Source organism: Pseudopipra pipra, chromosome 14, assembly GCF_036250125.1.
Source record: "Pseudopipra pipra isolate bDixPip1 chromosome 14, bDixPip1.hap1, whole genome shotgun sequence".
Lineage (NCBI taxonomy): Eukaryota > Metazoa > Chordata > Aves > Passeriformes > Pipridae > Pseudopipra > Pseudopipra pipra.
The window spans coordinates 16303796-16321161 of NC_087562.1; the positions used below are offsets into that span (position 1 = coordinate 16303796).

Sequence of the window (17366 nt, forward strand, 5' to 3'; positions counted from 1 at the left end):
GCCTGTTAACTGAGCTGGGCTCTGGTCCTCCTAATTAGGCACGAGAAGAGCTGCCTTGGAGAGCTAAACACAACCATGATCAGTTAGAGCTGAAAGCCATTTCCATTATAAAGTTATCACCACTGACTTACAGCTTGGACAACCTCAGTCTGAACAACTGAAGTTTGGCAGTGGCAGGTAAATGCCTCAAGCAGAGTTTTCCTGTGCAGTTCCAGACAAAATGGTCCATCCACTCTCAAAGCATACAATAAGACCAAGAGCTTCTATGAAAGAATACTTATTCAGAGCTCCCAAATCAGCATTCCTTGGAGCACAGCTCTGGAGTTTGCCAACATAATGGGGAAGAAGGTGTATGCTCACTGACACTTAAAAAAGACCAACCAAGTTCAGTAATTACAAGACCACAAATCTAGAAAAAGTACAGCTTCACACAAGTGCCAAGTGACCCAGCAATCTGCATTTGCAGCCCAGAAAGCCAACCAGGTCCTGGACTCATCCCACAGCGTGGGCAGCAGGGGAGGGGGGAATTCTGCTCCTCTACCCTGCTCAGGTGAGACTCCACCTGCAGAGCTGCCTCCAGCCCTGGGATCCCAGCACAGAAGGACATGGAGCTGCTGGAGTGAGTCCAGTGGAAGGTGTTCCTGCCCATGGCAGGGCGGTAGAATGAAGTGATCTTTCATGTCCCTTCTAACATCAATCACTCCATGATCTGTCCCACTACAGTGTCTGGGTAAACAGGATTACCACCAGTAATTCCACCACTGATGATGACTAGAAGCATTTCTTGGCAGGCAGCTGCAATCCAAGTTCAAGCTGGAGGATTCTCCCTCAGCCAGTGGCAGGGGAAGGAGAAAAGGCAACACAAGCCCAGGGGCAGGTCTGCTGCAGGAACATAGGTGTCTCATCACTGACCTTAATAAGCACACCTAGTTAGCCACAAAACACAACCTGCCTGCTGAACACCTGGATAGGGCACAATTCCAAGTGAGATCTTAAATGACTGTAGCTTACAGTCCAAACATGACTCAGACAATTCAGTATATATAAGTAAATACAATTTAGTACATATAAGTCAAGGACCAAGCACAGCTGTATGTACACACGTGGGCAGTCTGCAAAATAGTTTGCCACAGCAAGATGTATTTGGGAGTACCACATGCTTTTTTTGGATGCTCTGATGGCCTCATCACAAGAGATGAAGTGACTGGAGAAGAATCTGATGTGAGAAAGGCAAAAAGGCCCTGTAAGCAGAATCCAGTCCAGAAAGGCAGTGATGTTTATGCTGAAGCAACTGAGTGAAACAGGTAAGAATTTTTTTCCCCAGGTGTATTAAAACTTTCAGTGAAGGCAGAAATAGGACTTAACTAAAGAAAAACAGGCTCAGATTACAGATCAGGAACACCTTTGGAAAGAGAAGATAAGCACGTGGTTTAGATTGCTTGCAAAGGTATCAAGTCTCACATAGTAAATCTCTAAGAACGTGTTAGACAAACCTCTCCCAGAGGTGATAATGGACACAGTGAAGCCAGGAGGCTGGATTATATGGTCTCTCCAGGCAGTTTATAAATCAAGCTTTCATTAATAGAGTTGGCCCACTGAGGAAGCTTCATCTGCCTTTTGTTTGGTAAATTCATGTATCTGGTCAAGCAGCAGAAGATGAGGTTGGTGTGTTCTCCCAAGACAGTGACACAGAAGGTATTAAATCACAAACTGTGCTGGGGAAAAAAAAAAAGCACATTGACACAAGAAGGCAACCAAGCATGAGACTGCAGAGTAAAACTGCAGCGCACAAATGTCTCCAATTGCTACAACTACACTGCCACTTCTTCAGCTTAACACATCTTCAAGTCTGAAGAGTTCTTCTCATAAAAGGAGGGGAGGAGAACAACACATTCCACACATCCTCCTCATCTAGAAACCTGTACCTCACCATCAAAAACACCCAACTGATAAGCTCTGGCCAGAAAGAAATTGAAAAGAATGTTTCATTCCCCAGCAAAACAGGGGGAAGGGATTTAGGGGAGGAGGGAAGCTCCCACAGGTTTTCTACCTGAGCTTATGAAGGCTGTAGGACTGACCTAGCTCTTCAATCACTGCCTGCAACTTAAAAAAACCCCCCAAAACCAAAAACACAAGCAACTGGAGTACTTTAAGAATCACTGTTGACAGACTATCACAGGAAGAGCTTGAAATTATAATCTTCAATTCGTGGTGTGTGTTACACACCACAAATAACTAGTTTTAAAACACTTAGTTGGAGCCATAGAAATTCTTTCACTACAGAACTACTGGGTTGACAGGGTTGAATCACCCTGGAGAGCTCCAGCAAGAAGTGAAAACATACTCAAACACCGAATTCCAGCATTTCGGCTACTGTAATTCAACTAAGGTGCCATCAACATGCTGTACCTCAAGAAGGGAGCCAAAACTTTTAGTTCACATGGATATTTGTCACCCACCTCGAGCAGAGCAGATTGCAAACTCCAGGCTGGTCCCCACACAGCAGAAAACCCCCACCAGCCACGTTAGTACCGTTTTGAGAATCACAATTCTGAATTTCCTTCCCTTTTCTCTCTTCTTTACACCTGCAGCTGCTCAGTGCCCCATTAGTGGATACCTATCATACTTGATTAAAATGCAAGTATGAAGAACAGGTAGAATACTTATTACTTAAAACAGTTTAGTTACTATATTCACTTGGGTCTCCATCACCTACCCACAGCATTCTTCAGAGGGCCAGAAGCATGGATGTAGAAACCATTTACCATGTAAGTAATTAAAAAAACCAAAAGGCATTTAGTCTACAGATTCAAGAGAATACATTAAAGCTTCCCCAAAGCTCAGGCATTTTTGAGATTAAGTCAATTTCTTTCCACCTCAAAAGTTAAATGCATCTGAAAATACTGGCTAATGCATTGCTGTAATTATTGGAATGCATTAGAATCCTCCAGTGAGGGTTTGTTGGCAGAATACAACATCCAACTTCAACCTACTTTAACTTGGGGGTGACACAGACCTACTCTTCCCAGTTGCACCTTGGACAGCTTTAGATTTACTAACACTGAGAAAGCAGAAAATGAACAAAGCCTTATATACATTACTAGAACTGTTTAATGCTTAACAGAAAGCTTGTTAAAAACTGTCAAACTATACTCACTCTTAAGTTTACTAAATTCTATCATGCTGAGCTATAAAGCAATACTCAAGTACTAATGTTATATAAAAGGTTTAAATGGAATCATTAAGTGTGTGGCTTCATGCCTGTAAACACAGAAATAGCTCAAATTGCTGGAAGAACAGAAGCTGGCTGGATCAGACAATCTAATAAGTATTATGTTACAGCTTAAAAAACCCACAATCATAATCTTAAAACAGCCAAATCCTTTCTAGATCAAAAGCAGAGTGATAATTCTAATGACAGAACTATGGTACAAGGGATAGTTCAAGTGAAAAACATGAAATCTAAGCTTACCACTGTTTTCTCCAAAACACCACAAATTAAGCCTTATTACCTTTGGTACTGAAAACAGTGAACAGGAATTAACTCTGACAGTTCATTTTGTCATTAATGGTGTTTTCCTTTAGAGATCATCAAGTGAGGTACCTTTTCTAGACCTTGAAGGTTTCAGTTCCTTTTAAGAAGCACTTTGAAATTTAGACAAACAGCCACTAAAGCAGATGATGTCATTTTATTGGCATTGTTACTTGGCAGTTAAATCATGTCCACGTTCAAGTTATACAACTATTCACACTAGTTTTAGGCACATCATCTTCTGAACATCCTGCTATACCCCTACTAAAGACTTAACAAAACACACTGGAGAAAATGCCCTTCATAATGGAGTTAGGGATTGTGTATACAAACACTTCAATGCTGAACAGCATAATATTTTAATATTGCTACAGCAGAACAAAATAAAACAGCTACTAAAGTTAGCAAAAAGTATCAGCCTAGTTCAACAACCTGAAATGTCTCCAGGAGAGCAAGTTAGGATATAACACTGGAACGTGAACATCAAGTACCTCAGAGCCCTCTCCACACAAGCCCAGCTTTAAAGAAGCAGAATGCCATGTTCTCCAAAACCTTTAACACCAGATCCATTAGCATGGCATGTTCAAGAAGCATCAATTCACTCAATTTTACTTGCATGGCAATACTGAAGTTTCACATGACAGTATCAATTCGATCTTACCTTGAAAACTCTACAACAGGAACAACTAAGGCTTAGTAAACCAGTAACTAGAATATCATTTGCTGAAATGCTCAAAATAATGAGCAAATCAGAACAAGCAGCAACTTATTATTAGACTAGGAGACTTAGAGTAGCAGACATCTCTAACAGTTTTTATCATGCTAGCAAACTGCACAGCCCCACAGAAAAAAAAGAGGAAGCAGTTGTTCCCCAGTTGTAAGTTAAATTCTTTTTTTAACCAAAGTGCTTCCCCCACACACTTCAAGAGCACGACTTGTTCACAGGAACAACCAAAGCTAGGCAGATCTTAAAGTACTAAGCAAGTAAACAGTGAATTTTAAATAGTCTCAGACCAAATACAATCCTAGTTATTTCTGTAGCCACTGCTTTACCTGCACTATTAGTCCTCATTTACTCTGCTTCTGGGCAAAGGTTATAATATGAACTTGAGCCCTAAATCAGCATTCACATCAAAACAAAAACAAGTAAAAACAGAAAAAAAAAATCTGTTTCTGAGCACTTAAGAAACTTTACTCCCCTTCCTGAAGGACAAACACTGAGCATCCTATGAAAAACACCTCCATGACACATTCCAGTGCACCTTGCTCACCACGAGGGAGCAAAGAAGGAAACAAGCTATTCCTACCTCTTCTAGATTCAGGTTCAGCTTCTATTTGTTTCTGTGAAACTGAAGTATGTCAGAATAACACCTCTGAATTATCAAATTAGAGAGTGGTCAATTTGCATCAGTCAGCTCAAGGCTCACTAGCAACCAAACTAAGTTTTATGACCCCAGAACATCAGCCTGACAGTGATGGAACAGCATCTGGAAAGGAGAGGTCAGCAGCATTCCAGGAAGATGCTCATTCCTCTCAGCATCTCCCTTCCAGGCACACAGTTTTTGCACTGAAGAGCTGGTACAAGATATCTTGATTTTGGTTTTGCCTCCACCCAACACTCCCCAGGCCTTTTTAGCCCTAACACCTCTGGCCCTCCTATAACTGCTCCCACCCTGCTCAGACAGGCCTCCTCCAAACCCTGCAGCACCTGGGCAGCACCACGAGATGGGCTTGTACCAGTTCCTCCTGAAGCTTCTCATCACCAACCCCACCTTGTAAGCTTGAAGACTGAGCTCCCCCCTGAAAAGTAAGAAAGTTCACCCTTTGTATTTTAACAGTGCATTTATTTGCACCACAGTTTGATCTGGACACATTCTTACTTGCCCAAGACTTGAGGGCAGAGAAAATATTGGCTTGACTCTCCATGGTCACCTGTTCCTTTCCCCCAGAGGAAGGACATTTCAATATGTGGATCATCCTTCAACAGGCAAACCTCCCACTTCCAGTCACTCCCATATATTTGAGAGCATCTTACTTGTCATTAGCCAAGTATTAGGAACAAGCTGCATTATCCTCTTCACAACAGGATAGAGACTAGATTCCCAATTCTCAATTCTTGCAGGCTTAGAAATCCACTAGAGTAGCTGCCAAAAAACTTTCTTGGCTTACCAGTATTGAAGCTGCACTTAATTCTCAGGTGGGGAAGCCTGAACTACTCCCAACTAAGCCCTAGACCAAAGTGCATGTGGTGGTCAGTGAACCACAAACAGTTACAATGAACATTTAGAGGAAGAACATTAACAGAAAATACAAAGTTCCCAAAACAGTTTCTCAAACAAAGATGATTTCCCCAAATATTAGTGAGCTGTAAGGCCACCTCCTCAGGTTCACAGAGGTGCCAACACTGGTACTTCTTTGGAGGGGGAAGAAAAACAGTGGAGTTGAAACGCATGGATAAACAGAGATTTAATTAAGCCAAATATTTTCATTCTTTAGTTACTGAAGGAAAACAGTGGTATATTTCCCCAGGCTGTGAACAGGTCACAGAAAGTAATCTCTTGCCTAGTTACAAACCACCACCACTCACAGCAGCCTGCTATCAACTCCAACACTAGGGACAAGTCTGTAAGGACACCAAGTCTGCAGGGCCAGACCCAGCACAGAAATACAAAGGAGCTAAAGCCAGCAACCCCATAGCCATTCACCTCAGTTCCAATGGTCCTTAGACAGACAACTGGGCAGGAATTTAATTCCTTCCCTGCGCATCTCAATAGAAAAACCAAGTCCTTGCAGGCCAGCACTAAGTCTTACCTCATTGCTGCAAGAAACTTAAACATCAGATAATTACAAGAACAACTAATTATGAAATACACTGTAGAATTACACTAGATCTGTCCTTTAGGCAGCAGAGCAAGGGGCAGGAAGGCTGGAAAACAATTCAGCAGGTAAGTTCTAACTAGCAAAACAAATTACTTCAACCACCACTAGTGTTTTGATGCTACACAACGCACCATAAACAGCCTGAGCTAATTAAGAGCTTCCTGACAGTAAACATCAGGACAGAGATATCAGTCAACATTCTCCCATGATATAAATGAGGATTCTTGCTAAGGATGAAGTCCCAAGCCACTTGACCAGGAAAATGCTTAGCCAAAAGCAAATCAGAGAATAGTTATTTAAGGAAGTGCATAGTTTATCAGTCATCAGGGAGAGGGAGGGGGTTGATGTCGCATTTTATTTTCACTGTATTTCACCCTTATTTTCCTTCTTTGTGTCAGAGTGGCTTCAAGCTTTCCCAGGCCACAGCAGCCTACAGACAAAACTCAGTATAATGAGCTTATTCAAAAAGCAAGGCCCTCAGACAAGACTTACCAACCATGTAAACAAAATAAACTTGCATTTACCTAAGTTTCTACTCTATTGAAATGAAGACATAATACTTAATTAGTGATGCATCAAGAAACATCACAGAATATTTTGCAGACATTTTTACGGGTACTTCATGTGAAGAATATGTTCATTTATGTCTATTGCAAGAAAGCCTTGGTGCAGAACAAGGAAATACATTTCTCCTACTACTCATTATGCTGCTTCCTAAGTCAGTTCTAAAGATTTTCACACTCCATTCTAAAAGTTTTCTCAGGACGGTATTTTGGCTAGTCAGCATCTTGTCTGATAGCAGTATCAAGATTTGGATTTTCAGAATATCATAACTAACAAACTACAACTGAATTTTAAGGTTTGCCACAATCTAAACAAATCCTATAACTGCACACAGCTCAACTTAACTTAGAAGTAATGCAAATGACAGGCTCTTCTTCCACATGACACACTTAAAGATGTATTTAAGCATTACCTTACCTGCACCTGATACAGATTATAACTACTGCTACCTTCAAGTTTAAGTAGTCACATGCTTCTGAACCAATACTCCCTCCCTCCCCTTCCCAGACACTTTCAGAGAAGCAGCTTCGGGATTCTCACGTGCCACTTCAGTGCCATGTGGCAAACTTTAAACACAGCTACTACACACACACAAATATGCACAGTTTAGTCAGCAATAAGCTTAACACTTATGTCACACAGGACTCCAGATTCAAACCCAGAGCTAATCCTTTTTCCACCTGACAATGATTAAGCAATTATAAAACTTCACTTACAATCAGGTCAAAATCATCCCATGTTTCTTTATGCCTACAAGGAAACAGGCATGACTGATCTGCTTCTTCGAGGCTTCCAACATACAAATTGGTAGGGTGCTACTCAGTTTAGGCAGTAGCAATTAGGCAATCTACAGAAGTTAAAAGGTGGTTTCTTCCACAGGTAACAACCTGCAGCAGAAGCTACACAGGGCTTGGAACTAGGGCCAAAATTAAAGCAGGAGAAAATATTAAAAAAAAAAAAAAGTAAAATAAAAAAGTCAGTGGAGCCCAAGCTGCCATGATATAGAAGGAGGAATATAGTCTAGACAAGACTCTTCAGGTTGTGCTCGGCCACAGAAAGTCAGTCTGCCTGGACTCTGCTCCTAACATCCTAAATTATCTTGCTCATAACACACACACACTGCACTGCAAGGCTAGTGATAAGGGAAAAGATAAGGGAGAGGGTCAAGCTCCCCTCTGTGGGAGTATGGCTTCACAGCTTTGTCAGGCTACTAAAGCATCAGAAAACCACTGTGCTACCCATAAACACTGAGGTATGTGTAGTAGCTTCTCTTATGACAAGTCCACTCCAGCAGGTACATCGCATGCTAGAGACAACACAGTTTAGTTCACCAAGTGGCACTCAACACCATCAACTCCATTCCTGCAGACGCACATACAGGCACGGCCTAGCGCCCATCGCCGCTCCCCGAGCTGCACCGCAGCGCTGCCAAGGGCAGCAGCCGGAGCATCACTTCTGCCGCCGAGAACCGCTGCGTTTCCTGCGCTTTCTGATGCGCTTCACTTGAGCCGAGCGCGGGCGCCGCGGGGCGCACACCGGCCCTTCCCGCCCCGCTCACGGGGGGCGGCTCCGTCCGCAGCCGGGCCCCGGAGCTCCCGCGGGACACGGGGGGCCCGGCGGGACCGACCTGCCCTGCACAGCGCACACAGCCGGGCTTGGGGCTTAACACGGCAGCGCCCGACCCCGCCGCGGGAGCGGGGGGCACTGACCAGGGAGACACGCGTGTGTCCTCCCGCACGGCCCGACCCCGCCGGCGCTCCGGGCAAAGGCCGGGCCGGCACCGCCCCGCCCGCCGCGGTGCCCAGGCCGGGGCCGAGCGGCTCCCGGAGCGCAGCACGGCGGGCCAGGAGCGCTCCGATGGTCCCACCCCGGCGGGCGGGTCCCCGGAGCGGATCCCGCAGCCCCGCGCTCGCTGGGGGCAGCCCCGGGGCAGGAGCGCCGCTCGCACCGGCACCGCCGCCTCTCTCCGCCCCGGCCGCGCAGCCCCCGCCGCCCGCCTCCCCCCGCCGCCCCGCGCCCCGGCAGAGCCCTACCGGGGTCCAGGGCGGGCCCGGCGCGGCCGCACGAAGCCAATGGCCGGGCGGCGGCGGGAGGGAGCGAGCGAGGAGCCGGGAACGCCGCGGGGTCGCTGCCTGGGGAGGCGGAGCCTGCGAGGGCTTATAGGGCCGGGCCGGGCGCTCCCCGCCATGTGACCGCGGGGCGCCCAGCTGGGGCTAGTTAAGTGGCGGCGGCGGGGACCGCCAGCTGCTCGGCTGTCGCTCCCCGGAGCTTTGGCCTCCGCTTTTTTCAATTTTTATACATTTTTTTGTCTCCCGTCCCTCCCGTGCGCTTGGCACTTTTCAAAGAGCAGCGCCCCGCTCCAGCGCGGTGCGGGACGCGCGGCCCCGGGGGCGCTGCGGGGGCGATGCCGCCCGCCCGGCGGGGCTCCCCCCGGCCCGACCGCGCTCCCGCCGCCGCCACCGCCTGACCGGCCCGGGGAGAGGGCGCTGGATGCAGGAACGACCCGAAAGCACCGCTTGCCATGAGCGCTGGTAGCGCCCGGCTCGGGCAGCGCCCGCGGCCCGGCACAGGGTAGTCGGGCAGGCAGGCGGGCGGGGGCGGCTCCGGGCGCACCGCGACCATGGTGAAGGAGGAGTGCAAGGCGCTGCTGGACGCGCTCAACAAGGTGACCGCCTGCTACCGGCACATGGTGCTGACCATCGGCGGCACCTCGGACTCCCAGAACCTGCGGGAGGAGCTCAAGAAAACCCGGCAGAAAGCCCAGGAGCTGGCGGTGGCCAATAGGAACAAGCTGACCACGGTCCTGAAGGACAAAACCGTGAGTAAGGAAGATAAAGCCGAGTTCGAGAGGCTATGGGTGATTTTCTCCACGTGCCTAGAGATCCTGGAGATCGACATGAGGAGAGCCCTGGAGCTGGGCCACGAGTTCCCGCTAAACGTCCCCAAAAAGCACCTCATCCAGACGGGAATGAGCGGGGGAACCTCTGGCGTGGCCGCCAGAGCCATGAGCGTCCAGAACATGAAATACGAGGCCGAGCGCAACATAGACGTGATGGATTTGAAAGACCTCGAGAACGAAATCAACCAGGTAGGAGAGATGATGTACGAGATGGAAATGAAGGTCAATGTCCCCCAGTGGACAGTGGAGGCTAAGCAAGACCCGGGGGCTGAACTAAAATCCACCATCAGCGTGGGCGCTTCTTCTATTGGCATGATCTCTGTGGAGGAAAATAAATCCTTCTGCGATATCAGCAAGGTTCTAGCTGGGATTGTGTTCTCTGCTGTGCTCATTATCGCCATTGTCCTGGCAGTGTGTGTGGTTAAACTGTCTTAGGGTGGTGCGAGCTCTGACATGAGCGACCCCCTCCAGGTCTGCTTGGAGTGTTTCATGCCTCACCTTTAATTTCAAAATGTGTCACTTGGATGAGGTGAGAATTTAAACGGAGCACTTGAAAGAACAAGGCAGAACTTTTCACCTCTCAGTATCCTAAAATGCACGATTTGCTTCTTCATGCTTTTTGAAGAAAAGGGATGCAAATCAGCCTGCAGAGTAGGATGTCTTCATTTGCTGGACTTGTAACAGTTAACTGAAGTATCAGGGTATTATCACTACTGGCTGTAACAGGGATTTGTCTGCTATTAATAGATCACTATTCTCAGAAGCCTGTATTTTTTGTTGTTTCACTAGGCTCTGGTGTTTGCTGCTGGTCACTGTTTACAGTATTGGAGAGTAACACAAACTTGGAGGTTAACACGGGTGTTTTGTCTGACCAAGTGGATAGAATACTTTTTTTTCCCCCCATCAAATACACAAAATATTGTTTCAGTGGAAGAAAGGGGTAAGGATGAAAACCCCAATACAAGATTGTGACCAACCGCTGTTCTTGATAAGTGAATGGTTGGGGAGAAGGGAGAAAACAGAACAAGCAATGTTTGTTGATTTAGACTGGATTGTACAGAACCCAGTTGCATGAATTGGCACAGCCCATGTGAATGACTAATCGCTTTCCAAATCCAGAGAGAAAAACGGGAGAGCTGCGTGTTCAGAAAAATACTAGCAAGCCTTGTGGTTCTCATTCACATTTACCACAATTTTATCTTTCCCTGCAGAAAGGCTGATTCTTGCCACTGGTTCGAATTTTTCTTTCTGTGGCAGCAGTTTGCACTTTACAATTAATTAACTATGAAAACAGGAGAAATGAATGTACCCACAGCAGACAAAGTAACATTTAAAAATAGATTTTAGCAAACAAAAATCAGATTCACTTAAAGCAGACCTTTCCAACAGGATCCCCTCTCCTGTTGCAAGGCAGGGACTGATGCTGTATGGGTACTGTCACATTTCTGCAAGCTCCCACATTCTTTGCAGAATGTGTCTCTTTGCTAAAAATGTGTCTCACTTTCATATCTCATTCATGTCTGATTAATCATCTGGGAAACAGGAAGCCTCTAGGATCCATTTGACACCCTGCAATTTTGGGAAGTAAATGCAACAGCATAAAACTTCCCAGCACTTCCCTATAAAATTGTAAACGTTTAAATGTAAAGTTGGGGGGACAGACACTAACTTTGTAGAGAAGCTTCATAATGTTTTGTAGAAGGACTATGTGTTATGGTTATTTATTAGATAACTTATGGAAGTATCTTCTATTACTGTGAACACACACTATCCGTTCAGGAATGCTTGGTACATGCACTACAGTGCCATAGGTGTATGAGGCACTCCACAGCCAAATATAAAGATCCCATAATATTGGGGGTTTAATAAGTCATTCTTCGTTGTTTATTATGGACATATTATCAAAATAATAATCAGACATGCTTTGTGAAGTTACTAGACAACAGTCTTCATGCTTGTTAAATAAAACTGACAACACCTAATATTTTTAAGTTAAGAACGAAACATACTTTGAAAAACTGCAGCAAACAGTTTATTCTTTAAAACTTAGGACAACTGGATTTGGGAGAAAATAGTGTATTTGAATCTGGTCACTTGTAGGTGAGAAAAAAATAGTAAGCAGAGGCCTGAATTAAAAGCTATAGACTATCCTTACATTGAAGGATAATGTGAATTCTGCACACTTATCCACTCTAACTCCATTCTCTTGGGAATTCACAGTATTACAAGACAACTCCACATTCCTTTCTGTCGTGTTTCACTCATTCCATAGGATATGTTAATCTGTGTTCATAGAGATCCCTGACAGCTTTCTAACAAAGTCAAGTCTGTATTGGTGCTACAGCTCCAGCCTGCCTAGACAAGGTGTAATTCCTGCGTGTTCATTTAAATGAGATGATCTCCTTCACAATCACAGTGAGTAAACATATTTAAGGAAAATGCAGCAAAAGCTGCAAGGGAATGTACAGATTTGGATTGCCACCACTAGTCACTCTTTTACTTAGTTCACAGGAAGGTGGATAAGCAGTTGCACTCTATTCTGTGCTGCTTCAAAACTCCATGTACCTTGTGAAATCAGATCGTTTAACCACATGTTTTCAAAGCCCAAGTAATGCAAGTGTGGTTTCTGGTGGATAAATAAATGGTAACACTGACAGCATTCATTATCTTGTATCTCGGTATCTCCTACACACTTAACCATAGATAAACAGTTTATCCATGGTTAGTTGTGCAGAAGAATTTTTAAGAATAGGCAATGTCATCTTGTAAAGCAAGCCTCAGTGAGTTGATAAATTGGAAGTTTTCAGTCCATTGCATTTTTTCAATTTCAACTTTTTGCTACAGGACTCGAATTCATATAAGTGGTCTATAAATATATATCTTGCTTTATTATGAATAGGCACACAATTAGAACTTAAAGGACAGGCCTTGGAAAATGAATTTTCAAATCACAAGACAAAACACAGATGCAGATTTATTCATCATTAGTGTGTTCCTAAAAATCTCTATCATATTTAGGCTATCTGAATAGAATTCTAAGAGAAAATTGGCACTGCTGACATCGATAATGTTCCTGCCACTCATCTCCTACACTTGATACAAATGTTCGTTCCATGTGACAGAGTTCTGGCACAACAGTGCACAAACTCAAAACAAATGAAACCACCATTGCCCAAAAGTACTGAGGCTTCTTTTAAATTAAGAAATAGAGATGTAGATTTGCAGTCTTAATTTTTTCCTCCTACCGGAATGCAACAGAAAGGAGACTGAAAATGCTATTTTGTATTTGAAAAATGGGAATTGATACTTCAAAATACTCTATATTTATAAACAGCATGATGAAAAAGCACATACTCTCATGCTGATCAGTGAGAATGTAATTGTAGTACAAAAGAAGATGGTTAGTCCTTAACTTCAGTGTTGATCTACACACATTAAATTTGCTGTATACTGAAATCTTATTCCTGACTTGAATTCTACTGGTTTTGCCTGTGCATGGGTGGTATTTTCTACACTTTGAATAATGCAAACCTGTTACTGTCACTATTTATTTAAAAATAAAGTACCTCCTTATAACTTACTGGTTGGCTTGCAGCAGTAATTCAAACCAAACCAAACCGGTTGGACTGAGTCCAGAGGATCAGAGGGATCCCAAGATCAGAGGAATGGAGCAGCTCTGCTATGAGGAAAGCTGAGAGGATTGGGATTGTTCAGCCTGGAAAAGGGAAGGCTCCGGGGTGACCTAATTGTGGCTTTTCAGTGCCTGAAGGGAGCCTGCAAGGAAGATGGAGAGACACTATTGACAAAGGCCTGGAGTGAAAGGACAAGAGGGAATGGCTTCAAACTGACAGAGAGCAAGGTTAGACTGGATATTAGGAAAAAATTTTTCCCTGTGAAGGTGGTGAGGCCCTGGCACAGGTTGCCCAGAGAAGCTGTGGCTGCCCCATCCCTGGAAGTGTCCAAGGTCAGGTTGGATGGGGCTTAGAATCATAGAATCAACTGGGTTGGAAAAGACCTCCGAGATCATCACATCCAACCCTTGATCCAGCACCACCATGGTTACATGACCATGGCTTGGAGCAACCTGGGATAGTGGAAGGTGTCCCTGCCCATGGCAGGGGGTAGAATGAGATCTTTAAGGTCCCTTCCAACCCAAACTGTTCTGTGTTTCTATGAAAACCTGGAATATTAGAACAGCTTGTCAGTAAGCTCTTAGAAACTAAAGTTCCTATTTCAGCCACAGTAATAAAACAGTACTAAACCCTCTCATTAACAGTTTTCTTAACATAAACACACCCTTCTCAAGCTCATAAAGTTGAATATAGTGATGTAGCTTGATTTATACTGCAAGGGTGAAAAGTCAGGAAATCTCTGCCTTAGGAAACAGCTACAATAACATTCAGGCTAACAGATGACACTGCCTTCAGCTCTGCTTGCTCAGTGGTAAGTACAGAACCACTGGCTTGGACAACTGAAAACCAGGGAACATATTAGACCAGAACAACGGATTAAATTCTCCTGGTGTTAGGATCCAAATTGCCCCTTTCAGCCAGCAAAGCTGGCATTTACTTTAGCAAAAAATACACACAACCTAAGGAGCGTGAAATTTGGTCCTGCGGTATTGACAGCAACAACGATCAACAGTTGTGTCACACTATCAGAACTGAGTCTGTTAAATGCAAAAAACTGTAATTTCATTCCGGGATTTCCAGTCTATCACCATAAAAACTCTTTACATTGTTTTTCAGTTTACTAACCAAAGGAAGACAGAACCATAATTAAAGTGGTTCTCCTTATGTGGGAAACAATGTAACATCAAACTTCTGCACTATGAAAATAAAATTAGATTCACAATTCTTCACGTAAATATGACAGTATTTTTTACAGTAATGCAATTATTTAAAACTGGACTAAATGACTGATGTAATTATCTTTCAGATTAAAAATTAAACACGTGCTTATTGCTTATACTCCAAGAGGGCTGGTTATGGGCTTGCTTTTCCTTCTCTTGGAAGGTTTCTATTGTTTATGTCCACCTTCCAGAAATACCTTCTATTTAAGTGCTAATGGAACTCCTAGTCAACATATTTACCCTTCACAGATTTTCATTATGTAAAAAGTCATCCAGTAAGACCAGTGGATTACAGATCTCTAAGTGCTTTCTCTCAATACGATTATATAAGTCTTTTAATGCAGGAAGAGATCTGGACAAAATAGTAGTCTACACGTGAGCAGCATTCGCTATGGTAAATGTACAATAAAAGTGGGATTACAAAAGAATGTCTTTCACATAAAATTATCTGCATGTGTTTATGGAAGGACAAAAAAAAGGAAGGAGATGGATGTATGTAGTAAATATGTTAGCGAAGTTTGCTCTCTGTTAAATCCAACAGCACCCCAACGTTAAGCTACAGCTTCTCTACAAAAAGAGGGAGTCTCTTATGTCCAGTGGGACAAAGAATATAAAATATCCCTGAGTGGAACTGACCATCTATTCTTTGATTAACTCGGTACAGAGTAAGAGTAAAATTATTTTTATTTGATACACATTGATACCAATTTTACAAAAGACAAGCCTTTTTTTTCTCTCGGTTTCACACTACAAGGGACTTTTTTTCTGGAAAAAGGCAGTCCCACAAGGCTGGATTCCATCATCCATCCTGACAGCTTTCTGCTGGAATGCAGCTTCATTAGCTACCACTGATGGAACCTGTGGAAAGGTGAAAAGTCACATGGCATTTAACCAGCGTCAGGGCTCCTGTGGATCTCCTCAGCCAGCCAAGCACAAAGGGTTCATGCTGGAAGCAATGTGACTGAAAGCCACGTTGGCAAACACAAATTCCATCACAGCACCTCCGAAATTCTGCCACCCACAGAGGCCAGTGAGCAAATGCAACTGTTTATTGCTCTGTTCCAGCAATTTGTCAGAATATCTACTATGGCTTTTTCAAAGTGACAGAAATTGACTTTTTGAGCCACCACAGGGTCAGGTGGGTTTGTTTGTTTGTTTTCTTTGTTTGAGTTGTATGTTTTATTTACATTATATTGCCTGGCATTGTTTATCATGTACTTAATAATAACATCTCCACCAAATCAAACAAACAAACAAATCCTCTCAAAGCTAGTTCTAAGTCAACCGCACAGAAATGGAAGTCACAATCATAATATAAATATGGTCTGTCATTTTGATAATTTTTCCACTGTGCTTTAAATTAACACTGGAGTCTACACTCACTCAGGTCTGTCTCACACACATGTTCAATGAACATACACAGTTGAACCCATTGATGTGTCACAGCACTAAGGAATTACATAGCCAAAAACATGGCTTTAAAAATCATGGGGTTTTTTGTAAGAACAGTAAACATCAGATCTTACAGCCATCTATAACTGTCTTAGGGAAAGAAAAGTCAAATGCAATCTCTTTGTATGATCCAGAAGACTCTATACATAAACAGCATACACGGTGGGGGGAAAAAACAAGAAAGGGGGCAATGAGAAAAGACAAAAGAAAATATTTAACTATTTATACTGCATAAAGTGACTGAGGACTACCAGAGACACCAAACATGATACTCCCTTAGCAACTTAATCTAATATGCTAATTGCAGGTGTAACTTGAGTTATAAATACACATTTGAATTCGGGGTCCTAGAGGCAGTGCTCCAAATCATTCCTCATATAAGGCATCACTAGTCAGTCTGGCGAGAAATTATATTTGTGAAAACTATTCATGTAATTAAAAGCTGCAGAATTAGAACCATAATTTCTGTTTCCATAAGACACGTAATCCATTGTGCGTCTGTTGCAAATAGAACATTTCCAGTTGTTAATACTATCTGTAACCTAGTTTTCTCATCTGCTTTATTTGTTGGAATATAACTTTGTATGAAGGTAGCTGTATTTTTTATTTTCTTTGTAGTCAGTCTTTATAATGGTAGTATAATCATAAACCTGCATTTCCTAGATTTGACATTTATTCACAATTTGTACAGAAGTAACTGGAGTAGGGAAGAATGTCTGCCTTAACTTGCACTTGGCCATCTTTGAGCCCAAAGGACTGCTTCAGATGCTGAGCACAGTTCTGAACAATGCAGTAAGCACAGCACTGCAGCTCTGCTGACAGCCCTGGTGTTCTCTCTGTGTCTGAGGTTGCAAACAGCAGCCTACGTGCAGCCACACATTCCACTTCCACTCCCCTGCACGAATGCCTATGAAATCAGACCTGCTTGATTTAATACCAGTGGATACCAATAAAACCAGAGGAATGGGCCACCACATTCATCAGAAGGATGGAGCACCTCTCCTACAAGGAAAGGCTGAGAGAATTGGGATTGTTCAGCCTGGAGAAGAGAAGCTTTGGGGTGACCTAATTGCAGCCTTCCAGTGCCTGAAGGGAGCCTGCAAGGAAGATGGAGAGACACTATTGACAAAGGCCTGGAGTGAAAGGACAAGAGGGAATGGCTTCAAACAGACAGAGAGCAAGGTTAG

At 43.7% G+C, this 17366-nt stretch overlaps 2 protein-coding genes across 5 annotated transcripts in view; one reads left to right on the forward strand and one right to left on the reverse strand.

Moving 5' to 3' along the window:
• Positions 1-17366, reverse strand: part of ANKRD27 (ankyrin repeat domain 27) — a 53765-nt gene that overhangs the window by 34381 nt on the left and 2018 nt on the right. For 2 of the 4 annotated variants that reach the window (XM_064671244.1, XM_064671247.1), the window contains exon 1: positions 9010-9105. The exons of 1 other annotated variant lie outside the window; for it this stretch is intronic. The gene's annotated coding sequence lies outside the window, so the exon portion shown is untranslated. Of the gene's footprint in view, positions 1-8354; positions 8473-9009; positions 9106-17366 lie in introns of those variants that run through there. One more of the 4 variants, XM_064671245.1, reaches the window with a different exon arrangement.
• Positions 9179-13455, forward strand: RGS9BP (regulator of G protein signaling 9 binding protein). The gene has a single exon (XM_064671250.1). The coding sequence runs from the start codon at positions 9597-9599 to the stop codon at positions 10308-10310; it is 714 nt and encodes a 237-aa protein (XP_064527320.1). The 5' UTR covers positions 9179-9596; the 3' UTR covers positions 10311-13455.

Coding starts and splice junctions, on each gene's coding strand:
- RGS9BP (XM_064671250.1), top strand. CDS start 9,597: ATGGTGAAGGAGGAGTGCAAGGCGCTGCTGGACGCGCTCAACAAGGTG.